The sequence below is a fragment of the Pempheris klunzingeri genome, chromosome 4 (assembly GCF_042242105.1).
Source record: "Pempheris klunzingeri isolate RE-2024b chromosome 4, fPemKlu1.hap1, whole genome shotgun sequence".
In the NCBI taxonomy this organism is placed as follows: Eukaryota; Metazoa; Chordata; class Actinopteri; order Acropomatiformes; family Pempheridae; genus Pempheris; species Pempheris klunzingeri.
This window is the reverse complement of record NC_092015.1, coordinates 3,262,044-3,289,158: the sequence shown is the minus strand read 5'-3', so window position 1 is coordinate 3,289,158 and position 27,115 is coordinate 3,262,044. Positions and strand designations below refer to the sequence as shown.

General features: G+C 44.0%; 1 protein-coding gene across 1 annotated transcript; it reads left to right on the top strand.

The window, feature by feature from the left end:
- The first annotated feature begins 3,339 nt into the window (after positions 1–3,339).
- LOC139199541 (SPARC-related modular calcium-binding protein 1-like) lies at positions 3,340–10,207 on the top strand. Its single transcript, XM_070828579.1, has 9 exons — positions 3,340–3,493; positions 3,803–4,036; positions 4,302–4,355; positions 4,627–4,677; positions 5,575–5,655; positions 6,345–6,537; positions 7,863–7,936; positions 8,229–8,322; positions 9,889–10,207. The coding sequence occupies exons 1-9, from the start codon at positions 3,340–3,342 to the stop codon at positions 10,205–10,207; spliced, it is 1,254 nt and encodes a 417-aa protein (XP_070684680.1).
- Positions 10,208–27,115: the final 16,908 nt, after the last annotated feature.

The window sequence follows — 27,115 nt, the reverse complement described above, 5'->3', positions numbered from 1 at the left end:
CTCTGCTCACAGAAGCTGAGCAGCACAGACACACTCTGTGTACCTGCAGCAATATTATGGTCCCACTCTTCATCTGGAGACTTAATGTGTGTTTGTCCGTCCGTCTCCAGCCACAGCGTGAGTGTCAGCAGCTCTGAAGGGTGTGTGGATGTGATGCTTGTACACACACACACACACACACACAGCGGGCTCCCGTAGCGCAGCACAGGCGGTGTGTTCAGACTCCGCCGGGCGTCAGCAGGCCGCTTCACAAAGCTCTGGAGATGAGTTTTCAGTGGTATCTGGAGCCTGTGAGGCACGAGGAGACAGTGGTGGCTTGTTCTCACTTTCTCTGCTGCTCGCTCACTTCCTGTCTCCTCACACACACACACACACACACACACACACACACATGTTTTCAGGGCATGGCTGAGCCTTTCTAGGCCCCAAAAACACTGGCGGTAATTGTTGTAACACTGAGAATATTGTAGTTGCTGTAGTTCTACCTGACGGACAGGAAACCCAGTCTGCCCAACACTTTGCACCTGGGATCCTGTCCTCCATCGCTGCTCCCTTCATCCCCCCTTTTCCTCTTTTCCCTCTGACCTCCCTCGATTCTTCCTTTGCTCTCATTCCACCCACACTGTGACTCCGTTCTCTCTCCCTTTCTCTATTATTCTTAGCATCCTCTCTTCCCAGATTAATATTTTTCATCCTGTTTTTAAAGGTGCTGCCATCCTCCCACTTATCCTCCCCTGTCTTTGATTCTTCCCTTTATCCTTCCTTGATTTCTCCCATATTCCTCTTTCTTCTCTTCCTCTTTTCATTTCTCCCTCCAGTTTTAGTTGTAGTCCTTTGCTCCTTCTCTGTGAATTCATCTTCTGTTTTTCCATTTCTTCCATCCTTGATTGCTTCCTCCACCTCTGCGTCCTCATTCCCTCCCTCCGTCCACTCTCTACTCCTCCTCTCTCCTTCTTTTCCACACTCATTTCCAAGCCCAGTTCAACTATTACTTTATTTCTCACCTCCATCCATTCTTCCATCTCTCCCCTCATTTCCTTCTCCACTTGTCCTCCTAGTCCTTCATACCTTTCCTCTTCTCCTCCTCTTCCTTTCCACCTTTTCTACTTGTTCTTTTTTTTTTTCATTTTTCTCTCCTTTACAGACGTTTTCATCCTCTCTGTATCCTATAAGTCCACGTTAGAGGTTTGCACGTCCACACTGATGCCTTTATATTCATGGAAAAGCATCATTGCACTCTCAGATCTGCATGCATCTCCCTTTGTTTTCATTCTAGATCATCACTGAGAGCAGGACGAAGGCTCTGACCCCTGGTAACACGTCTGACCGTCCTCAGACAATCATGTTCCAACCTCTGAGAAAAACAGTTCGGAGGTGCGTCCATCTTGATTCAATACCTTGACAAGAAGAAACTTCAAGGAGACGTCAGGAAATTCTTTACTGTGTCAGCTGCCTGCACCCATGTGGTTTGGCCTGAAATTAGTTTGTGCTTTTCTTGGACTGGCAGCAGCTTTTCAGACCCCAGTAAATCTATACTCTTAATGCACAGTTTCCCTTCCATAATCCTCCTCCTCCCACCTTCACCTCCTTCATTCCACATCACCTTTCCAAAAAGACATACTTTGACATTTTCATTTTCAAATGGTTGTATTTTTTGTCCAGAAGTCAAGTTTGGTTTTATAGTTTGACTGAGGAAGGCCAGCAGAATGAAAAGGCATTTAAGAATGAGAAAAAGGTGTCAGACAATTGTAGCATATTTAGTTTTACTCTTCTCACTAGTGAACGTAGAAGTAAAGTGTATCAGTATATCAACAGATGTTATTTCCTGCATTTATATCATCCAGAAAATAAGAAATGAAGATGATATCACATCTTCCTTAATGATAAAGCCACAGTCAAAGTATCTAAATAACCTGATACCAAACATGTACTTCCATCTTTAGCCCCTCACTGCATCGTCTTAGACTGATCACAAGTTCTTCTGTATTTTTTTAATGTGTCTGTAAATAGACACACGATTGTTTTACCTGAAATTACAGAGATGGACGCCTCAGTTGTGTCTTTCCAGCTCCAGCAGTTCCAGCTGTACGTCTGAGAGTCGCTCAAATCAAAGCTCCAGTTCAGTTGGTAAAATAATTGATTAATAGTTTAATTAAAACAGGTTATATTTGATATTTGGTCCAATGTTTCACATCTGAAACTGATGTTTTGACATCAGGGCACAGAGTTCTCATTCACCACTAATTTATGTCAACACTGTCGTGTGTGTGGTGAGGGAGGGGAGGCTGATGGACAAAGAGGCACTGATGAAGAGTGTGTGTGTGTGTGTGTGTGTGTGTGTGTGTGTGTGTGTGTGTGTGTGTGTGTGTGTGTGTGTGTGTGTGTGTGTGTGTGCGCTACCTTGCGTTTTTCTGCTGTTTCCAGTGAGTCTGTGTGGCAGTGTGACGAATCTCGTGTATATTTTGGAGGTTGTGTGTGATCCTGAGAGAGTGTGCTGCTGTCAGCCACTGAGAGGAGCATGTGGGACTAATTTAGATCATCACGGTCACCAGACTCTCCTCCTCTCTCCTTGTTTCCTCTCCTTGTTTCCTCTCCTCTCCTGGCTGGTTGTCTGGCTCAGGATAAAGTGATTACAAAATTACTTATATTAGTGCAAAAGCTCCTTCTCAGCTTGAATAAAAATGTCACTCTGCCTGTGCAGAAGTCTTCCTGTCATCACCCTCTCTCCTCCTCCTCCTCATCCTCCTCCTCCTCTTCCTCTCAGCAGTTCCTGACAGCCCAGACAGAGGTGGAGACACAGCCTTTCCCTGCAGGAAAGTTGCTGCACCTCAATTAGTGAAGTTTATTCACTCACTAGTTAGCTAAAGTTCACAGGTAGAATGGCATGTGAGGGAGAGACCCACAGACTCCTCACACACTGACTGTCTGTGCTCAGCAATCCTGAAATGTTTGCATGTTTCAGACATGCCAACTTTCTCTCACCCCCCTTTTCAATCGCCCTCTCTCCTTGTTCTCCTCCTCTCTCGCTCTGTCAGCCTTTTTCCAGGCGTGACACTGACACACTAGCAGCCAGTTTATCCATCACAGACATGCAGAGGCTATAAAATGTGCTTCTTCTTTGCACCTGCAGCGTTTTGGACAGTTTTATTAGTGCACTCAGCTGTCGGAAGGCTTTGACTGATGCACATCTGCCTGTTGTGGAGGGAGGAGAAGCACAAGATGGATGAGTCTGATCTACGCATTGTGGACACCCGATCCCGTTAGCTGGTTGGAGGTTTTAATAGAGTTATTTCAAAATCTATGTTTGTGTGTTTGCAGCCTTTCCTGATCGCAGAGAACATGTGGCCTCGCGGTTGTGTCCTGGACTGCCAGAAGGGGCGCCGCAGAGCCGTGTGCGGCAGCAACGGCAGGTTGTATAAGTCGCTGTGCTCCTTCCAGAGGGCTCAGTGCATCAACACACACCTCCACGCCGCTCCACGGGCACACTGCTCAGGTACACCCCCCCACACACACACACACAGCCGCATCATCACGATCTGTTAATGCTTCCCATGACTGGCTGCAGTTCCCTGAAGACAGTGTTGTAGCATTAAAGGACTAAAACTATTTTATAGAGGCAGATGAAACACTATGAAGCTCTAAAAACTTGTTTCCATAGTGATCCTGAAGAGTTGACTGCATCACTGCTGACGTGTGGAGTATAAGATTCAGTGTATAGTTGCTGTACTAGAGTTCAGCACACTCTCCCCATCAGTGGGAGCACACGTAGTCGGTAATGTCCTGGTTTCCATCTGTGTTTCAGATCCGAGCCAATCCAAATGCCAGCTGGCCCGGGCTCAGGCCCTGAGGGCAAGCGCCCACAGCAGCGGCGGCCATGTCAGCCCAGCAGCCGCCGTCTTTGTGCCGGAGTGCCGTCCGGACGGTCACTTCCTGCCAGTGCAGTGCCACAACCAGACTGGATACTGCTGGTGCTCCACGCCCGACGGCAAACCTGTCAGCGGTACCTCCGTCCTCCATCTGATCCCCAACTGCACCGGTTAGATATACTTTATTCAAATGGGGGACAGAGTAAAGACAAAATAGATTTGTTATAGATTCTCTGTTTCTGACTTTAATTATTCCTCAACATTACTGATGTTATAATTCTACTCTGTTGACCTTCATGTAGCTCTCTTTGCTCTCTAAAGTCTCTTTTTGCTGTTCAGGAGGATCTTGGACAAATATTTGAATCCACAACTCTCACTTAAATAAAATCTACGTGACATTTTGTGTTTCCTGTTGCAACATTTCACCCCAAACAGATCACACTACCACGCTGGCTCAGACCGCTGGTGCCGATTCTGCTCCAATCAAAGGTGAGAAACATGTTTTACTTTACAAAGGCCTTTTATTCTTCACACTCGGTACGTTTATTTGAATATATATTTGTGAGGGGACATTCGCTGAAAAGTTAGTTCTGTATGTTTCTCATTTCTTGGCACAACACTGGTTCTTTCTCTGCCAGACACACCTGCAGGAACTCCCAACATTCACACTCTCTCTCTGTTCTCCTCTGATTCTTCACACCTTTTTCTCCTTCGTTGCGCCTCTTCCTTGTTACATTCTCTCTCTTTTCTTCTGCTCCAGAGGATGAAGTTGGGGAACTTGGGCCGACAGCAGACCCCAGAAAACCAGCAGGTGAAAAACACTTTTCGGATCCTGTGTTGTGATTGTAGTTACCAGGACTCACGTGTCATTTAGTGCATTGGATCTTTTTTTTTTGTCCACTTACCAACATACCGATTCAGGCTTTCACTGAGTTATTAGGACAGAATAAAGAGCAGGGGTGGTGGTTTCAGACTGACTTGCGAAGTAGACAAACTCAACAGCCAAAGCAAATATTTACGAAATGTGCAGCACCACTTAGTGTCTGTTAAATTTAAAATGTTCCTTAAAATATACAACTTTAACTTCGCTTTATCTGCATTTTTTTTAATCATAACAATGTGACATCTCCCTTCTCCCATCAGCTTCACAGAGTTTTATCCTGAGGTTCAGCTCGTTGTTTATCTCTTTGGTCCAGAGCTTCAGTCTTTTGGTTCATTCTCACTGCTCTCATAGTAACAGGCAGCTGTTTCTAGAGAAAAAGCTCTAAAACGTCACTGCTCACAACCTGCTCAGCACCAAACAGCAGACAGAGAGAGACCAGCTGGTGGACAAATAGGAGCATTTAGCAGATAGATCCCTCAGAAGTTGGTGGAGACCAAAAACAGAGTTAAAAACTGTTTCATCTTGACACCAACATGATTTAGAGATTTATGTGCAAGTTTAAACTAAGTTAAACTTTTACTGTGTGAATGTTTAGTATGATGTGCAGCAGTCCTGCAGTCCTCTGGTGCCTCAGCAGGCCTGATATACTTTTTCTAAAAGAATATGTCTTTACTACTGGAAGTGCACTTTATAGAAAAGTCCAAATAGTCTTTTAATGTACAAAAGCTGATCTCTCTACTGCTGTTTGATGTTGAAGGTTATATTCAGATGTTCTACAAGCAGAAACACATTAAAACACTCTGACTGTGAGCTTCTTTTATCCAGAGCTGACAGCTCCTCCATTCTGGGTGACCATCCTGATGAACTCCGACCCCAAAGGAAACCGCTCAGTCAGACGACCCACTGGTAAGAGTCAGTGTGGCAGCAACATATGTGTGTGGAAAAATCTATCCACACGGTAATGAAGGTAAACATGCATTAACAAATATCTTCACCTGAGAAGCAACATCATAAAAAAAGGTGGCGCTGCTGTGCTGGACTACATTATATTCAGAGGTGTTTTTAATAGTCCGCCCCCCTCATGTGCATAAATGTGAAGCACAAATAAATGAATGTAGTCCAGTGCAAAACCAGCTTCATCTCAGTAATAAAGACAAATCCTCCGTCTAAGAATTAGTTTACTTCACGGGTGTCAAACTCATTTTAGTTCAGGGGCCACTTGCAGCCCAATTTGATCTCCAGTGGGTCGGACCAGTAAAATCAAAGTGTAATAACATTTAAATAACGACAACTCAACATGTTTCCCTTTGTTTTAGTGCAAAAAAGTACAAGTACATTCTGAAAACGTTCATAATTAATGAACTCTCTTTTTACAAAACATCATCAACGACCTGAAACTTGTCTTCCCTGTAATTTTTACACTTTGCAAAGTCGTCCTGCGGGCCGTATGTTTGACACCCCTGGTTTACTTCATCAAAATCTGAAGCAGATTTAGGTCAGTGTGAAGATTTCCAATGAAGATGTGAGAAAGCTCCTCACAAAGATACTGTAGTAATATCGTGTGTGTGTGTGTGTGTGTGTGTGTGTGTGTGCAGACAGTCCTCAGACGTGTGAGCGTGAGCGAGCGTCGCTGCTCTCTCAGATGCGTTCAGCCTGGCAGGAGGAGCGTTTCCTCCCAGAATGCACTGCAGACGGCCGCTACAGCCCCGTGCAGTGTCACGCTGCCACAGGTTACTGTTGGTGTGTGAGGGTGGACAGCGGCAGGCCGCTGCCGGGCACCTCAGCGAGGTAATCAATCAGTCAGAGTGTTAATTAGCTCTGCAGCCCAGTTCATTAATCAACTGATTAAGTCTGCTCTGTAACTGTTGTGTGTTTTTTTTCTTTCACATTTTCTGTCTCCTTCCTTTTCCTCCCTCTCCTCATTGGACATGACGGCTTCATATAGGCACAGATATAATTACACAGCAGCAATTCATCTTAATCATCCAATTTTACAGCGATTACTGTCTCTGCTCCCGAGGTGGGTCTCCCTCACTGGAAGCACACAGAGCAAATCTGCTCCTGAAGGTTTTATCAGCGTCAACGCTCAGATGCTCCCAAACCCCAGAGAGGAGACTGTCGGATGTTTTCCTGTGATGGTTTTCACTGGTGTGAAGAAAACCCCCCCGAGGCCTGATAATGTTTCTTTTATTCTTCCTACTAACAAGCAGTGCATACGCTATCTAATCAGAGAGTATTTAATTTTATCATGTTATTTACCAGGGAGAGAAATTCACTTTTGAACAATCACACACAAAACTGGATTTGTCTAATTTGTCTCACCATGTAAACAGAAGAGCCAAACACATTTTACATCTTTTAAAATGTTCAGGAAGTCACATTATGTTGTTGTACAATGATGCAGGCTACAGGTGACCCCATGTATTTGATGGAGATCTGATCCCATGTGCTCTGCTTTATGTCTGACATGTAGAAACAGCTGTGGTGTTTCCAGTCTTCTTATGTGTCTGTGCGTTATATTAGCATTTTTAGCTATTAGTCCAAAAAGAGAAACACTTCTGTATCCACGTGAGTGATGAGCACAGGTGCTGGGACGTTCTTGGATCTCTCACAATATTACAGAAATGATTGGACAAAGATGCCCCTGATGTTTTAGTGTGCTATGTATTAAGAGGCACTCATGTGGAGCTTGTATGCGATGGTCCTCAGATAAGAGTGGGGGTGACAAATGTGACGGGATGAGTTCTTTTTGTAAACTCATCAGGTTGTTTGTTTGTATTTGTCTTGTTTTGCAGTTTTAAATGCATAAAATGTCTTGGTTTTATCTTATTATCTTTGTATGGTATCATTTTATAACTGTGAGTCACATCTAGAAATCAGGTAAATCTACAAATACACAAAGACAAGAGAGTGACAGCACTGAACCGTAGCACAGCCTGAGCTTGTGATAATCAAACCCCCATGAAGGTTTCTGATTTAAAAAGGTGTTCACTTGATGTCTTGGTCATTTTGGAGGCTGGCAGTTCTCTGCTTCTCTAGCTCTAACACATACTTGAAGTGTAATGGTTGATTAGTTGACGATCGACACAGTTGCTGTCTTTGTGTCTTTGCAGGAATCGCATCCCAGACTGCACTGGGGCAGAGGAGTCACCAACAGACAGCAGGCACAGAGAAAAAGCTCTGCCAGGTAAATGTGAGAGTTTCTGTTACACACAGTTTCTGTTCAGTTTTTGTCACTAAAATTGCAATAATTTTGTAAAATTTATAAGAAATGTTCTCTTGTCAGCATAAAAAAACCGTCTGAGGCAGTTTACACAAGTATAAACGCCTCTTCCTGTTCAAGATTTAGTTTCTCGCCCTGCTCCTGAGGGAGCTGATGTAGAGGGAAGTCAGCGTCTCGCTCTGGGGCTCCTCTGCGGGGGAGACCGTTGTCTAACAGCTCCTGCAGGGCTACAGTCATCTCTCCTCTGCTCCCTCAGGGTGTCCTGGAGCTCGTAAGAAGCAGTTCCTGCAGAGTCTGGTCAGAGCGCTGCAGCTGGAAGCAGAGCATGCTGGGAGTCTGAGTCACCACCCGTAAGTCTATGTACTGTGATTGACAAGAGCAGATCTGTATCTCAAGCATTAAAGGAACCTTAAAGGGGTTTAATGGATTTAAGTAGTCAGTAATCAAAAGGCGAGAGACAAATCATTTTGTGACACCATTTGAATCGTCCCATGTATTCCACAGATGATGTTGGTCAATTTAAAAGATCATTTTACAAGTGAAGAAAGTCACATTTCGTCATTTGACTGCAGCCTTAAACTGTGGAAAGACTTTACAGCCAAAAGTCACATGAGTCAGACGATCCAGAGAAGCTACGCTGTCTGTTTTATAGAGAGCGGCCTGCTCGTTCTTCGGCTGATAAAAGGAGTCGCTGATGAAAACAAATCAGGTGAGATAATGTACATTTGTGCATGGAGCATAGCTAAGGTAGCTAGCTAGACAAGAGGAAGTAGTTCACACCAAATTAAATGTTACTTTAATATCTCTAACTGTGCAAAATGATCTTTTAGATCAACGAGCATCGTGTGTTTGATCCATGGAACAACTCAAACAGGATCAAAAAGTGATTTGTCATTACTACTGTGCATATTTTCTCCAAAATAAAACCCCTTTGAATGTTCACAGCTCCTCTGGTGGTCAGAAACTCCACGAACAAACATTACTTTTACCTCTTGAATGTGTCATCGACCGTGTGTGGGACTTTTGATGGACTAATTGCTGAGTTGCTGCTCAGAGTGCCAAATGAAAACCAATTTCACGCTCGAGTGATGGGCTCAGACCGGACCGAGTACCTGACGAGCTGACGGAAGCTGTTGGAGGAGCAGACAGATTAACTCCGTCTGTTCCCTCTTCTGTGTTTCTCTTCACCAATCAACTCATTCCCTCCATCTGCTTCTCTCTTATTTACCTTCATCCCTCTTTTTTGATCACTTTCTCATCTCCATAACTTCATCCTACACACACACACACACACACACACACACACACACGTCCTGGTTTCTTATTCATCATTATTTTGTTTTCCATCTTTGTTTGTGTTTTTCGTCTGATACAGAAAATTGAATCTGTGGTTTTTCTCTCGCTGTCTCTCTGATAAAGAAGCCAGGAGCCATCTAGCAAATTTGTTTTTCAGCGGGCTGCCACGTCCTTGTGAGATGTAATATTATTTATGGGGTTCTGTGTGTTGGGTTATATTTGGTTAAGTCGCAAACACTCAGGAACACTTTGTCAGGACTCTGATTACAGATGTCTGAAAGTGTCTGCTGGGGTGTAAATAATTATAATCTCACTCAAACTGCTGACTTGAAATCCTGATGTTTAGGTTTCATCCACTTTATGCTGAAAAGAGTGAATGTAGTTTGATTTTTTGCTCAGTTTATGAAGTTTCTGACTTTTTAGCTTCATTTACAATGTTATGAAAACGTTTGTGTGTGATTTAAAAGAAGAAACTGTCACTTCCACAAGTACTTTTAGAGCTCTAAGACTTCTAAAGTCCTCCCCCATCACTCTGTGATTCTTAAAAAGTCCACTCATGCTTAACAGGTGGATCTGTATCTAATCCACTCAAACCTCTCACCCCTCTGTTATTCCACCAGGGCCTCAAACACACCTCCCGCCATCCCGCCCTCTCCATCTTTCCTACCCTCCGCCACTCCTTCCTCCTCGACTCCGGACGTTGCTGCCCCGGAGGCCGTAGAGTTCTCCACGCCGGAGGCAGTGCTGCGGTGGCACTTCGGCCAGCTGGACGTGGACTCCAGCGGGGCGCTGAGCGAACGCGAGGCTCGACCCCTTCGTCAGTTCCTGCGACGGAGGCTGAAGCCGCGACGGTGCGCCAAGAAGTTCGCTCAGTACTGTGACAGGGACGGAGACCGAGGCCTGACGCTGGAGGAGCTGAGGGTCTGCCTGGGCCTCTGAGGTCACATCCACGTGTGTCCCACATAACTGGAAAGTGTTATTTCATAAATATCCCTCTTCAATTTACATTTTCCTTTAGATAACTAAGTAGAGCTCCTGGAAAAGGAGGATATGGGCTATATGAGGAGGTTTGTTGGTTTAAGGTGAGGATAAATACTTTTCTTTCAACTGTGCATTTCGTAGAGGAGAATATAATTTCATTATTTAATAATAATCAAAACAGTATCCTTCCTTCAATGAACAAGCTGAATTGCCCAACATTAACTTTGGGAATGCTGGCAAATTAGCTGGCAAAACCCCAAATATAGTGTAAGTTAAAGGGCAGCAGGCTGGCCTCCTTCATTGTTGATCCCAGGGGTGTAGTCCAGCAGAAAGTAGTGCACATACTTACCACCTGCTCGGAGCCAGTCAGCCACTGAACCCGATCCAGAGCGGTCGCACCAGCTGGCATAACTCCGCCTCCAGCTGGTGCTCCGAGCAAACCTGCTCACGCCGTAGAAAGCTCATTTGTAATGTGGTGAAAACGAAGAAGTTCCTGAACATATTGAACATGTTGATAAACTAATTAGTGTCAGCTGAGGTCGGTCTCCCTTCCTGAGTCTGCAGGCTCTCAGCAGAGCTTCCTCCTCTCTCATTACGTTTTGCTCTAATCCAGCACGGCCTTTATTTCTGTAGTAATATTCAGATAGTTACACGGCAACAGTCACTGTTTTTGTGATTGTGAGTGATGTGAAAACAAGGTGATGATATGAAACCTGTCTGATCACCTGAAACTGCAGCTCTCCTTGGCTTTATGGAGCTTTATGGAGCTCTGTTTTCAGAGAAGAAGCTCTGAAAAGTGACCCCAAGTGACCAAAGAAATCAGTTATTGTACCACAATACTCCTTTTTCTGGCACTAAAATGTACTCACGGTAACAGAGATACCAGGTTTTCTGTGTATAGAAGTAGTATTTAGTTTAAAGTAGTATTATTATTTAGTTGAATCAATATTTCTGACACATTTATATCTAAGTTTGATTTTAATGTTGCTGCTTTGTGGGAACAACAACAAGAGCAAATCATTCTGTAAAGACTCATTAATGTTAAATATCTTCAGGTCTGTCCTCCAATAACTCGGTAGTACTGCAAAGAAAATCAGAAATACTCGGGTGAAGTACAAGTACCTCAAAATTGTTCCTACGTCTGACATGTGAGTAAATGTCAGGCCTGTCACCATAAATAAGATAACTTTTTTTTATTGATCCCACGGTGGGGAAAGTTCTCTGTTAAGACACAATTAAAGAAAGAGAGATTAAATAACATAATATATACAGAAACATTATATACACAGTAATACAATAATTATAAAGACACATCATGTGGCACAGTTGTCCAAATACTTCTGTTGGTCAACATAATGTCCCAGAAATAGTTGTGATAAACGGTATTATTGGACATTTTAGGATCACTGAAAATCATAATGCAAGTATGACCTTTGAAAGAGCAATGAACTTTTCATCCTTACGAACTTTGGAAGGTGTAGACGCTGCAGCGACCTGCCAGGAGCCTCTTGTCTCTCACCTTCTGACTGGGTGGGCACGATGCACTTACTGTCCGTAAACCACCGCCGGCTTTACCCCAGAGTAACAGGTTATCTTCACCTCACCTGGTCCGCTGTTGGTGTGTGTGTGTGTGTGTGTGTGTGTTTGGACGAGCCACAGCGTACTTCTTCTCTCTTCATTTGGGTGTGAAAAAACCCTCAGCCGCTGCTTCCACGTCTCCATGACGGTAAAAACGCTGCTGTTTATTCTGGCAGCCTGTTGGCTAAATTACTGGTGACATGCTTTTTAAACACAACAGGCAGTTATCAAGGTAAATGATGGAGGTCACATCCGTAGATTGTAGGATGAGGCGATAACATAAACGTGCTCAGTGACTTTCTATCTTTTTTTTTTTATTTTGTTTTTATTGAAGGATGAGACATTAACAGAGCTTATTTGCCATACATTGTTAGAACAGACAAATCTGACGTCTCAGTCCTTTTTTTTTTTTTTAACATTACATTTTTAACAATAACATTGAAACAGGGTCTAAGGCTGGTCGCATTTTGGATAAACATTTATGAATAGCATATTCTATGTAATGTCAGGCATGTACTGTTTTGCATATTTTTCCCATTTATTCCAGTGTGCTTAGTGACTTTCTAATACTGGCTTGCACAGTGTGACTGAGCCTGGAGCTCTGAGTGTAAAGGTGTGGACCCAGTCTGCCACAGACAGGTGTGTGTGTGTGTGTGTGTGTGTGTGTGTGGCTGAGAGAAAAGCGTCTTTCTCCCCTCCCTCCCCTCCAGGTTGTCTCTCCTGCTGATCCCAGGAGAGCCGAGTGTTTCGGGCCGGCTGCTAGACAAATTACACCCACCGCTGTCAAGAGTGTTTGTGTGCCTTTATGAAATCCAAACAAACGTGGGCAGCGGTTAAATGGCCCGCTTGTCAGTGAGCTATCAGTCACAGCTCTGCCGTGACACCGGCCCACTAATCAGGCAGCCGCAGACGCCCATGACAGCCAGAGGAGTGTGTGTGTGTGTGTGTGTGTGTGTGTGTGTGTGTGTGTGTGAGTGTGTTCAGGTCACTCACTCTCCAACCTGCCACAGACAAAGCGTCTTTTTCCACATGAATATTTATGGAGTTTCTTGTTGACATGTACAAAACAAAATATGTGGCGTACACAGAGAGCTTACAGTGCCTTACTATACACATCCCATTGACCTACATGGAAAACTTTATTATGCAGTGTGCTATGTAAATTCAATAAAGGGCTCCTCCACACACGGAAACATTCACATTTCACTTTCCAACACTTTGGAGGCACGTATCATTTTCAAATTAAAAAGATTGAGGTTCAATTTTCTCCTCACAATCTACATAAAATAGAAATATAAAGGACATTTCAGTGTTTTCCACTAGTGTGTAAAGAAAGACAGGTGACTTCACACAGCGGGAATCAGACTGATGTTTAATGTTCTCTGAGATTTGGACAGGAAACCTTTTTTGTTGTATATACACTCCTCACTAAAAGTTAGGGATATTCAGCTTTCAGGTGAAATTTCAGGATGAACCTAAAATGCATTCTAACCTTTCCAGGTGAACTTAATGTGACCTTCTCTAAACCTTTGAATGCACATGTCCAACTGTTCAGTGTCTCAGTACTTTCTGCACCAGCTGCTGTTCTCTAACAAGAAGCTTAACAGCAACATTCACAACAGGTTTGATCCATGAATCCACCAATACATTTCCTGCTTCAGTTAGAATTGGTATTTAAACAGTCCTCCTCATCCTGCTGTTCACATTCTGACATCATGAGACCAAGACGACACCTAACAGTTGATCAGCAGCACCTCAACACTGGAGGCTTCAAACAGGAAGTCCTCAGACGGAGGTGTCCACTGAGCTTAGAGGGTCACAGAGTGTCATCAGGAGGTTGGAACAGTGATACAGAGACTGGAAGAGTCACAGAAAGGAGAGGAGTGGACGTCCTTTGGCCACGTCCCAATTTATTGAGACACTGAACATGTTTTGTTGTGGTATACCCACCACTGTTGGTAGATTTTCTTCAAATAAATTGTTTAAGATGAATAAAATCACCAGTGCATGCTTCTACTTAAATGTCCTACTTTCATGATATAATATCACTGTAGCATTCACTTTTTACATTTTCCATATATTTCACCTGAAAGCCTAACTTTTTGTGAGTAGTGTCGGTGTTGTGACCATAAAACTGTGTTTCTGGTCCGTTCTTGTTTTGTGTGCTTGCCATCATGTAGAAAACTGAGCTGGAGTTCAGATTTTTATTTCATGCTCAAAAATGACACAGTTCTTATCCAGGATTTTGACTCGTTCTCTTGTGATTATTGATACTGTTGCCTGAGTTTGTGTGGTTGGAAAGAGCTTATAAACCTTATCAACGCTCCACAGGCAAATCATGGACACTTGGAGGCAGTAAAAGTCCTCATTAGCTCCTTTCTAGGAGGACTGGAGCTCCAGTGGGCAACAAGCTCAGGGAACTTTTCTGTCCCATCAAGGGGACTCAGAGGTTAGATGAAGTTCAGAGGAGGTGGATAGAAAATACATACAGCTTAAGTCAGTGAGGGGATGAGTGGTCAGGAATCTGAAGGTGAAAGATAGAAAGGAAGGACTAGAGGGGGGGACGTGGTATTAAACCAACACGTGTCTTGGAGAGATAGCAGTGACCTCCGGTGGAGACGGAGGAGCCGCCTCCCCAGAGAAGCTGGACTGGTGTTCAGTGGATGAGGCTGAACTTTCCTCACTACACCTTCTGTCTCTCTCTTCCTTTGCCACGGAGAGCAGCAAGACAAATCACCGACGCCAAAGACCCACAGTCGCCTCTCAGGGCTGTTTATTCATCCATAAAACCACGTCCTTTTCATCTACCACTCATTAAAAGACCGATCAGAATATCATCATGTCGTCACGGCTCTTGGGGAGACATTATTCCTCCTCTTCTGACCCCCTGTAACCCCACACAAGTGTTTTCTGGTGTTAATCCAGACGCTCCCTCCAAGTCAGTGTTCACCTAAACCTAACACGTTCACTGGCATCTTCTCCTTTTGTTTTTCTGCCACTGACGTGTTCTTCTTCCTCCCCGACTCGGCATTTTCTTGACTGTCCTCCTTTCCTGAATTTACGGTGCCGTGTCTGATTCCTTCCTCCCTCCTTTACCTCTTCCCCATGATCCCTCCTCCCTTTATCCTTTTCTATAATCCCCTCTGACTTTTCGACTCCTGCCTCCGTCTCCTCCAGGTTGCCTGAATCCTCCCTTTCTCCTTCCCTTAATGTCTCCTCCTCACACTTGATGACCTTCCTCACCTTCCACTCTTAATCCAGCCTCCTTGTCTTTGTTTCTTACATCCTTTCTTCTTCCTCTTCATCTTACACCCCTCTCTGCTTCCTACGCTCTTTTCTTCCCCCATATTTTATATACATATCACCGATATATCGATGTAAAATATCTGAACACATGGTGGTTCATTCATCACGTTATATTTTAGACAAACACCATAATATTGTTTGCTGATTGATTGTGACTTTGCCATGAAACACACGTGATGAACATCCATCTGATCTCCTAATGTTTGTAAATGTGCTTCAATAAAATGATGTTGTCACGTCCTTAACCCTCAGCAGTGACGCTGTTGTTGTTTGTCAGTTAAAATCAGTGGATGTGAACGGAGTCACTAATTTGTTTTGGTCTCACAGGAATGGCCGTCGGTTGCCACAGCAACAGCCGCCCCGGTTGTCGCTTCGCGATAAACTAATCACCAGATAAACGGGAAACAATAGAGGAACAGCAGGTCTCATAACAGTGGAGCACACGTTATTTCCCAGGGTGCATCAGCTCCTGTCCAAGTTCATCACTGTGGCGAAATGGGATTGGATGTTAGGTGTGTGTGTGTGTGTGTGTGTGTGTGTGTGTGTGTGTGTGTGTGTGTGTGAACTAGCTGGCTGAAGGAGCTTCTGTTTCCTATCAGGAGCTCTAATGGTTCTGTCTTCTGTCTTCTGTCACCCTGAGGACAAACAAACGTGAAGATGCACGGAAAGAGCCTTTAATCTGTTTTCTTGACGTTACGGCCGTCTGCTTATCGGGTCCTTTAAGGCAGCAGTGTGCAGAGGTCAAAGGGCAGAATCATGGCTTTCAGTGGCTCCAGAAACAGCTGCCAAATGAACATTACGAGCTTTAATGTGTGAAAGTTTGCCATCGAGCACAGCGGCACAGTGAGGGGGGGGGTCGTAGTCATAGGAAGTGGAAACGTGATGCTTTTTTCTTGATTATGACCCGTTTTTATCCTCCAGGCTTTTACAGCACAATACAGCTTAGATAGTGTAGCATCAGTGTTTCTAACATCTCTGCAAAAAAGATGATTTTCATTACTGATTAATCCAAAGATGAACTTTTCAGATGGAACACAAATTGCTTCACATATTCAAGTTAGTTGTTTTTACTGACCAACAGTCCATAACCACAGATAATCAGTTCACAGTCATATAAAACAGGGAAAAGTGACATCCAGGCTACTTTTTGATAAATCTTTGACCAGCTCTTGTGTTTGATTTAAAGCAAAGTCACGTCTGCCAGCTCTCTAATCAAACCACTGCACCGTGTCCACTGTATCTCATCCCTGCTGCTGCTGAGCGAGTGCCATTCGACTGTGTCGGCCCTTTTCCTGCACTAAAGCTGGACACTACAGTCGTGTGCACTGACTCCTCTCCAGGAGACATTTCTCTGCATAAGATAAACACTCCACTCTCCTTTATGTGCTAACTGTGAGCTAGTTGTGTTTTTATTCAGGGTTTGTTTTCTCAGACGTATTTATTTTAACATAACGAGGACTGAAGAGCTAAATCTATACAGTATTTGACTGAATAACAATGATTATATAAAAGCCAGAAGGGATTTTCTGATTATTTGTAGCAGAAGCATGTTTTTCTGTCTTCTTCTCAGGTTTATCTTCACCTGGAGGTGTCCGACTCTCAGGTTGGGTGGGAGCCAGCAGAACACAGCATGAAGTCTAAATTTAAGTCCTCCATGAGTTGGTCACACCCCGGCTTGTCCACAGCTCCTGCCTGGGGCTGTTGGAGCGGTGGGACATCTGTGGCCAGCAGATGGCGCTCTGGCTCTAAGGCAGCAGGGAGGGCAGCACCAGCAGCAGGCACACACACACACACACACACACACACACACTGAATCACTCCCCAGACACACCCTCACAATACCAGCACAGCAGAACAGACGGGAAACACTCCGTGCTCATGATAGATCTCACAAAAACACGGTTATAGATTTTCTAATAACACAAACTGCTCATGAGATGGAAGTCAGAGCTCTGAGCATAAGAGGCAGCAGGGCTGAGGTGGGTTGTGTAAATGATATTGATATTGATATGAATTATAGATGAGCTGCAGCATTTAAATGTATAGATGTGTGATGGTTACAGTGTGGGGATGTCGGCCAGTGTGTGTGTGTGTGTGTGTGTGTGTGTGTGTGTGTGTGTGTGTCCCAGGGTGACTGACTGAGAGTGAAGTGCTCTACTGAGCCCATGACTAACAACAAAGAAATGGCCTCCAGGTCACACACAGGCATCAATCTGCCATGGATTTCAGAGGTGGAACACACACACACACACACACACACTCTCTCACACACACACACACAAAGAGAGCAGTTCCCCAGGACATTTGCATTCTGGGATTAATCTATAATTCATTCAGTAAAATCCATACCTGCTATTTTTCCCTCGCTGTATCTTTTGCCACAGATCTACACTGACGAGATGGAAACAGTATAATCTTTATAATGAAAAAACATGCTGACTGGACACACACACACACACACACACACAATACACAATACAAGTTCATCAAAGTCAATCAAGGCGTGTGAATCTGCTCTGAGACAAAAACAGCGGAAAACCAAAAGAATATCATTTTCTAGTAACTTCTGTGTTTCATAGATCTACATGGGAATGCGAGCGGCTGTATGGTGGCCAGGTATAATATGCGTGGATGATCTGACACTGTGTGTGTGTGTGTTGATCATCTCGTAATCACACTCATAGGAACTCAGAGATATAGATGCTGTAATTATGGAAAAATATTCTGTAATTATCCATCAATCTACAAAAAGCAACAGTGAGAAAACTTTTAAGTCCTTTCCTTTGGTGAAAGCTTCTATGATTAAATGCTCCATCCCTCATCCACTGTTGCTTGTGGCTTCATCAGGATGGTGTTTGTTGCAGAGGTGAGCTGCCATTACAGTGATATGATGTTATTGAACACAAGCACAGCAGCGGTTGTAAAGTACTTGATATTTACACGGTGTAATTACAAGACCTCTGCAATGTGCCTCCTCGCGACATATCCATGAATAGAAATGTGTTTGTGGTCGAGTCGTTTGGCTCAGCGAGCAGCTGCAGTAATACGCTGGCTGACAAAATGCAGCTGTGATATCACAAGTTAGCAGGAACTGGTTTTCAGTGATTGTAAGAAAATCAATGAGGACAGAGAGCCATAAAGTGCAAGAGCATCCTGGGAAACTCTGTGGTGATATTTGTGGGAATAATTGGCTGCTTCTATTACTTCAGCATGCTGCTGTGTCCTTTGACCTTGGGGAGGGTTCCCTCAGGAGGGGCTGATGTGGACTAGAGCCTCGTTGTAAGTCCACAGAGTTATGATGTAACACACATCGGTGATTGAAGGTGGCAATAAAGGTTCAGGGTCAGATCCGTGCTTACTGTAAAGCTCTGCAGCCGCTTTCTTCTCATGAGTAGAAACTCAGGTGGTTAAAGGGGAAATTCACCATGTTTTATGCTGATGACCAATCAGTGTTGGTGTTAAATGTAGTACAGTGAAATAATAGATAGACAGAGTGTGTGCTGTGTTCTGCTGCTCAAAAACAAGACTTCCTTGTTCCCTTCATTTGGTTTCCAGCAGCAGAAAAGGGATGATGATGATGATGAGGAGGAGGAGGAGGAGGAGGAGGAGGAGGAGGAGGAGGATGCATTTTACCGTGTTTCAGCTGATTCTGATGTCCAGCTGTGTTTGTTTGGGGCAGGTGGAAGAAATGCAGCGAGAGAGAGGCCGATGCTGCAGGAGGACGGTGGCCAGCGAGGACCAACCAGTGACACCTCACTGCAGTGAATTTCGACATGGGCCCTTTTTGTTGGATGCTGTCGCCGATGGCAACCATCAGAAGCTCGGTATGGCTACATGAGCAGGAGGATGCAGCTTTCTCCGTCACTCTATCACACACCGAGGTATTTATTGCTTCAATCGACTGCATTTACTATCAAACAGTTTAACACCTCCTGTCTGCTGATCAGACTGAAGTAATAATCTAGTTCATTACTTCTACTGATGATACTGGAGTCAGTATTGAGAGGATTTAAAATTGAAAATCAGATCTTTTCAGTTTCATCCTAACTTATCATTTCATTCAGCTCTCAGTGTAAAGTCGAACCTTTTATTACAAACACCTGCAGACAGTCCAACAGAAGGTCCCACCATCGCCTGCTCTCAGTATGTTTGTAGCACAAACTTCCTGTTTCCGCCTGGTTCAGGCCTGATCCCGATACCTGCATCTGTATGAGCACTAGACTTTGAATGATGCACAGCTCTGACTCACAGCACCGTACAGATAAAACTGATGTAAACTCCACATGAGCTCGGCACAGATGGTTGGAGCCAGAGGCGGGATTTGTACCTTCATCTGTCATTGAGGAGCTTTGCTTAATTAATCCAGCAAAGTAATGATGTAACTAAGGTTTGAGGCCATTGCACTGTCTAGCAGACTACATCAATTTAACATTTGGAGCCACTGAGCGTTCGCTCATCTCCCGCTGAAGTTGTTTCTTAAAGAGATTAGTATTAACTCACATTAAAGTCAAAGAGAGCTATGTTCCAGACTAAAGACAGACAGGAAGTAGCCATGTCCCAAAGCAGAAACAACACATTTCTTCAAGCTGATCAACTTTTAAATTCACTATTCTAAGTTTTACCCAGGTAGGAAAATGCTGAGTCACCTTCCATTAAACTCCAGAGAGCCCTGTAGTGGAGCGCTGGCTGAAGCTCGGGGCTCAGTCTCTGCCAAGCTGTTGATCCAGCTGCCGCCTCTGTCCTCCGACTTAAAGGTCCATAAAAAGCAAAATTCCATTTGGAGGCCGTGTGCCCGAACACTAAATCAATGAAAAGACGCTAAAGGGTGCAGACAGCTATAATCTGAAGCTCCTTCTTGCACTTAGAAAAGTTCAGACGGCCGGAAATAACAGACAGAGTTGAAGTTATGAGTAAGTTTTAAAAAGTAGTGAGCAGATGACCTGAAAAAAAACTAAGTGATCACGAACAACTGGTTCGGATGAATGACTTTAAAAACATTTCTGTCAAATTAACGGAGTTAAACAAGGCTGACTGAGCACGCAGATGTGAGGTTTATTGTTCGGCTCACTAAACTTCTGCCTCATGAATTTCTTTGAGCCTCCCACACAGATCAGGAAGTCAGACAAAGCTGCAGAACAGGATAACTTTGTGCAGCAACTAATCTTCTGTCCAGTAACATCTCGTTTTTAAAGCTCCTGTCACCTTAGAGGCAGATTCTGAACACCCCTTACACACACACACACACACACACACACACACACACTCTGACACATCAGAAATGCAGAGTCAGATAAGTACTTTGAATTTCACAGGTATGAGCGGAGAGGTGCTGGATTACACGGGGGAAAGTGTGTCATCCTTCGCTCTGGTGAACACACTCATCAGTTCTTCAGGTGACAGACAGAAGAGGAATAATGAGTGTGTGTGTGTGTGTGTGTGTGTGTGTGTGTGTGTGTGTGTGTGTGTGTGTGTGTGTGTGTAATTAAATTCTCTCTGATTCTGGATAATGACATGCTAATTGGACCTGGAAAGCTCAGTCACATTGACAGAGGTGGAGAATCCAGTCGCATCCTTTCCTCTGACTCTCATCAAACCACTCATCAAAGGGCAGCAGCTCATTATGAAGCCTCACCTCCTCCACGTGCAGCCAGTCCTCCGACACCGAGGTGACGTCTGTGGGACTGTGAGGACTGATTTGACAACGTGTCCGTTTTTTTTTTTTTTGTTCCAGCTATTACAAAGTCAATCTCAGCTAGTTCCCCTCACTGACAGCAGCAGATTAAAAGGCCAGTGGCTCAGGACTGAAAAGACACCTAGTGCAACACCCACATCCCTCCATCCCTTCATCCCCTCATCCCTCCATCCCTTCATCCCATCACGCTCACTCATGTTCTTCACTCTCCATGTGACCTCACTGATGAACAAGACCCCAAAATAATGACGTCCCCACTTGTACTGTTGCTGTTTTCCAGCGGAGCGCCACGACTGCAGACTTGGAGGCTCTGGTTCATCTAAACTGTTCCACACATTCAGCTGCAAACTGTGAGGCGGAGATCAGGACCAACAGAACGACGGCCGGCCTGAAGCAAGACTCACATCTCAAAGAGGGGACGAGTCCAGACACAAGGTAAACTTAAAACAAGTGTATTAACTCTGAAGTTGAAGCTAGTCCAGTCCAGTCCAGTCCAGTCCAGACTAGTCCAGTCCAGTCCAGTCCCATGCATGCAGGTGTACAGAGCAGACAGTATAACCTGACACAGCCAAGACTTGTTTTTACAAAGTCACACAGGTCTGTTCAGAAGCTGAGTTTCCTTCTGTCTGCTGTCGCACTGCAGACCTTCCGTCAGAGGCCTATTCAGCAGATCTCAACTCGCCAATGTGCCCTAATTTAATGTACATATCTGCTTGTGCTTTCATTTATCGCTGATGACCTGCCATGTTTTGGCTCAGTGCAGGTTGCGCTTGCTCTCCAGTGCCAATAAGCAAAATCGATTCATGCAGCACAGCGAATAAGGAAGCTTCCTCCTTTTGGACTGTCTGGGTTTTCACATCCCCTCAATGTTCTGCACAGTTAAGATTCGTCAACTGCACCAATTTACACAATTTGCATGTTTAAGTCCACCAGAGTTGAATTGTAGCAGAGAGCACTGCGTGCATTTACTTTCCCCTCGTGAGGAAACCCTCTGTGTGCTCTGCCGCCGCATTCAAATGCATATATTATGGTTGTAAGTGCTGAGTGAGTCTTTACATGGTACGAGACCTCATCATGGTTGTACATGAGGATTACTTATGTGCAGCGTGATGGAGATTGCTTGTGTTTTCTTGGGCTGCTCTCCGTTGGCCCGAGGTAAAGTATGAATTATACCAGACCGTGTTTGCTGATAGCATCCTTTTTCCACATCCTCCATCTTCCCCCGGGGCCTGGTGGAAGGAGCTGACAGTGAAAATACAAACAGCCTCTTATTATTTTATTTTTTATTTCAGGTCCTTGTTTCCCATGTCAGATTTCAGCTCTGGTCTATTTTTTCCATTTTCCATTTTTAGCCAGCTAGTGTGTGTTTGTGTGTGTGTGTGTGTGTGTGTGTGTGTGTGTGTGTGTGTGTGTGTGCAGCAGACAAACTTTACAAGTTAACGTGACGATATGAATCCACACACACACACACATTGACGAGGCAGCTCTGCACTGCTCTCATTACTGCTGAGAAGTTATGATGTCTGAAGCGTCTCTCTCTCTCTCTCTCTCTCTCTCTCTTAGTGCTAATGCTGATGACAGCAAGGTGCCACTACAGGTTAAACACTGACTGATGATCCCTGTTTGTCACTTCTATATGAACACACACACATATTGACCATATCCTCTGCTGTCGGCTGCTCCTTCCTACGTTTCCTTCCTTCCTTTCGGTCTCCTTTCTAAGCCCTCTCATTATCATTCTCTCACTCTGCCATTTCTCTAAATCCCTTTTCTTCTCTGTTAGGGCTTTTCCAAGTTTCACCTCCCGTAGCATCTCACTAACTTCTGCCTTTTCTGCAAATTCTCTCTTCTTAACTCCCCTTTTGTGTCATCCTCACCTCAGGCCTCCCCCTTTTTTTGCTTTCCTCCCACTCTGACCTCACTTGACTTCTTATCCTAATGACCCGAGTATTTTTGATTTATATTTCTCTCTTCTCGTCTCTGCGCTTCATCTTAGAACTGGTTCTGGCTCAAAATCAATACATCATTTTTCATGGGAGGAATTGACCTGAAGAAGAACAATTTTATGGGAAAACTGCCATCAAACAGTCAGATGTCAACACGGTAAAAGCAAGAAGCCCTGCGGGAAATCTCTGAGTATATATTCAGTAATACTGTACCTTCAAACCAATATGTAGTGAAGAGCTCTGCCTGATTTAAAGGTGATATATGTTTGTACACACACACTGTGTATCACTGTCAAGGCTGAATCTGAAGAGTTAGTTAGTTAAATTGTTTATAGAAGCATAAATATATAATATAATTAATTATCCAGTGTTTATCAAAACTAAAAAGAAAATCTAAAGGATTTGAGAGATTAATCCTTAAGGGTCTGGACCCACTGATCTACACTTCAGACAGAAGCATCTTTAGAAACCAGAGCCGTCGCACAACAAGTGATTCTGTTTATTTGTAGCTTCACATGATGAAATCAATCACAAAAACACAGGAGGTGGATAAACATTTCAGCTCCTGCAAGATTCAAATACTATAATGTTCTGCAAGCGTTTAAACCCTGCTGACCAGCTGGGGGAGGTACCCCCTCACCTAATGTGCACAGGAGTGGGCTCCGGCCTCCCCCCATGTCCCCACATGGGATAAGACTTTGGAAAACGGATGGATGACTCGAATAAATGAGGCTTCGACACAGTCTGCTGCCACACATGTGAATAAGATGACCAGAAATGTGCAAAATCTTCAGTATCTGCAGCCCAAAGAAGCCAGAAGGGAGAGAAAAGATGAGAGCTAGTGTCCTCTCGTCACTGTCGAGGGTGAGAAAGAGCTTTTAGGTTTCAACATGTTCCTTAATACTTAGCATAAGCAAAGAAGCACATCTGGTTCCAGCAGTGTTATAGTGAATGTTCCCCAAAATTAGAGTCACGTCTCCCATAATCCCCGTTACTTTGAGTTCCCTCTTAAGTTAACCAATCGCACAAATCACAATTCGCCTCAGGGGCTTTACAGTCTGTACTGAGTACGACCCTCGATCCTCAAACTCCTCAAAAAGAAAACCTTTTTGAAGAAATAAAATGGAAGAAAATTCTCTGGGGACAACAGAGGAGGAGGGATCCGTCTCCCAGGACAGACAGACCACAGTGCATACGGCTGCACATAGATTTTAAACACGTGAAGAACGTGGATCAAATAGGTCGAATCCGAGCCGCATGACCTCCATGGAGACCTGGAAGAAGCAGGTCACACAAACACTTCCTGTTCCTGTTCACCAGCTGCCATTTTGAGAGACTGAGGCTCCATTTGGTTTGGAGGAATGTCACCATCTTCTTGTTCGATCGGCATTAAGCTGCTCTTGCTGCCAAAGCGTCAGTTCTATCTGAACTGTAGAGGATTTTCTCACAGAAGAGTGCCGACGGCGTCATGTTATCAACCTGATGGCTTACAAGTACAGTAAAATATACTCAAAATATAGATTATTTACACATTCACACACCCAGGTTATAGTATGAAAAGAAAGAGAGAGATAATAATGAAAGAAAACTGAAATATGTAAGTAAGTCTACAAATAAAATACATGAGATAAAAGAAAAAATCCAATTTGTGTCACACAGGACTCAAACCTTGAGCTCCTGGTCAGAAGTCCTGCACCCACACTTTATACTGCGTGACTGGTTTAATATACAATCGGCTGTAATAATTTAGTGGTAGAAATGCTTCATGTTGCCCCTTTACTCTTCGTTCATACTTATTTATAACTCACCATTTACATGGTTTCTATCTTTCTCACTGTTATGTGTAGTGCTTGTGTGCTCTGAGCCTCCAGTCAAGCGGCTGTGATTCAGAGGCCTTTGGAGCAGATCTGTAACTCAGCTGGAGTAAAAAAAAAAACAACCCTCAGATGGTTTCCAATAGATGCTGATGATTTCACCCTCTTTAATTTCTGTTCTTTCTCCCTTTCTGTTGACGTCCCAGCGTGTCATGGTCTATATTTCAGCTGGAGCTCCTCTTGTCTGTCTGAATCTCTCCGTCTCCTTTGGCTTTCGCATAATTCTCCCTCTTTTCTGTCCTGTTTTTGTCTCACTCTTTATTTCTCTCTACTCCTCAGTCTTTGCCTGTATCCAACTGTCCATCTTGTCCCAGTTGTCTCTACTCTAGACTCATCTCCAGCTGGTCCTTTCCCACCAACTCACAAGACATGTGAGTCGCTGTCAAGTCCACTTATTACACTTTAATTTGTTTTCTCAGAGTGGTGTGTGTATGTCTTTGTGTGTGCGATAGAGACCGAGAAAAAGACGACCAAAGATAAAACGGGAGGCAGATAGACTGAGGAGGAATAGGAAATGGCCTCACAGCATCTCAAGGCTGATTTAATTTAGATTTAATGCACCATGCAGAGTTTTTGGGGGGGCTGAGGCGAGGCTGAGGATGAGGATGCCTGGTTGCCTATTACAGGCCCTGTAGTTACACCGAGGCAGGAATATTACAAGTTGTCTGATAGTAGGACCTCCTGCTGCTGAGGGAGAGCTGCCTCCATCTGTTGCTGGAGAACTTTCCAGCATGTTTCTGTCGCTGAACACTTCAAACAACCTGCTTTGAAAACAGCAGCGTGTCCTCCGATGAGCCAGAGAGCTCCGAGATAAACAGCAGAAAGTGACAGAGATGATTTCTGACAAAAACTGGGACAAGACAAATTCATCTTTGACCTTTTGTACCACACTGAACATTTTAGCCATGATTTCCACAACACAGCTGATAAGAAAGGGAAGATAAAGACGTGATCTTACATAACCTCTATCATCCCTTCATTACATTCATTAGGACGTCAGAATAAGTTAAAGTGACAGATGAAACCTTTTTTCATCTGGTGCTGGCTGAGCTTTTCTCTTCCTGCTTTAAGCTTGAACACCAACCGTGTACGGTAGAAACAGTAAGTGAGTAAATATCTGAACTCGACTTTTTAATGCCATGAAAAGAAAAAAGGGAGTGGGTCGTCCTCTCTTGGTGTGTGGCTGAAGAGGAAAGCTGATGTAATTTCAGATGTTATACTACTGTGCAGGCTGCGCAGTATGAAGTGTTGGATAAAATACAGATAAAAACATAATAACAAAAATAACTAAAAATATCAAGGAAGAAGTCTTCAGATGAAGAAATGAAGCTAAAGAAATTGGACAAAACATGAACTTTAGCTGTGAGGACGTAGAGGTGCAAACATACCCAATATGATACTTTAACATCTTCATATAATAAGACAGCCATTTTCAAAATAGTTACCAACACACTCTTTAGAAGGACTGAAATGAGGCCACTTATTGAGGCTCTGACAGAGTTTGGACTTTGCATTAATGAGAAATAGTTTTTTCTCTCAGTTTTCTTTCAGCCTGCGTCTTGAGCTTACGGCGCTTTTACATCGGCTTTAGTTCAGCCTTGAACTGATGTTTGAGGGGAATCGGACAGATCGGTTTTGGTTTGGATGCCATAAAGGGACACTGAGCTCCAGGGTTCTGACTAATGATGAAGAGGCAGGAAGATGGAGAGGACGTCTCTTCATGTTTGTACCAGTGGACAAAAAACTGAAACAGGAAGCCATGGGTTTTCTTGCAGACTTAATTTGAACAACAATCCTAAGTGTCTTCAATCAATCAATCAATCAATCAATCAGTCAATCAATCAATCAATCTTTATTTATATAGCGCCAAATCACAACAGCGTTATCTCAAGACGCTTTACATGAAGAGCAGGTCAGACCAAACCCTTTAATTAGAGAGAGAACCAACGATTCAGGAATTCAACATTAAGGATTCAAGAATTCCCACATGAGCAGCATCAGATATTATATTGAGCAACAGTGGAGGAAGAACTCCCCTTTAACGGGAAGAAACCTGGAACAGAACCAGGATCAGGCTTCTGTAGGGGTCCACAGAGAGAGAGAGAGAGACAGACAACACAAACAGCAACCAACGTACTAACAGTGACTAACAGATTAGCAGTATGATATTATTAAAAAACATGACGAGTGTCCGACAATCTGCAGCAGTGATTCATGAAGCCAGAGAACCACATCAGCAGGACCAGGACCAGGATCCACAGGATCCACAGGATCCACAGGATCCACGGGAACCTGAGAGATGAGAAAGCACAGAAAGGCTCCGGGGAAGATGAGGCTGACATGACACATGATGATGGAGAGGAAGAGGAGGAGAGAGAATAGAGGAGCTCAGTGCACCATAGGAGTCCCCCTGCAGTCTGAGCCTATAGCAGCATGACTAGGGGCTGGTCTAAGTCCTGATCCAGCCCTA

Bases quoted from the DNA above. Each gene is read 5' to 3' on its own strand.
- LOC139199541 (XM_070828579.1), top strand. From the start codon at position 3,340: ATGTGGCCTCGCGGTTGTGTCCTGGACTGCCAGAAGGGGCGCCGCAGA. The intron at 4,037-4,301 runs GTTAGATATACT...CACCCCAAACAG, and splicing joins TCTGATCCCCAACTGCACCG to ATCACACTACCACGCTGGCT. The intron at 6,538-7,862 runs GTAATCAATCAG...GTGTCTTTGCAG, and splicing joins CTGCCGGGCACCTCAGCGAG to GAATCGCATCCCAGACTGCA.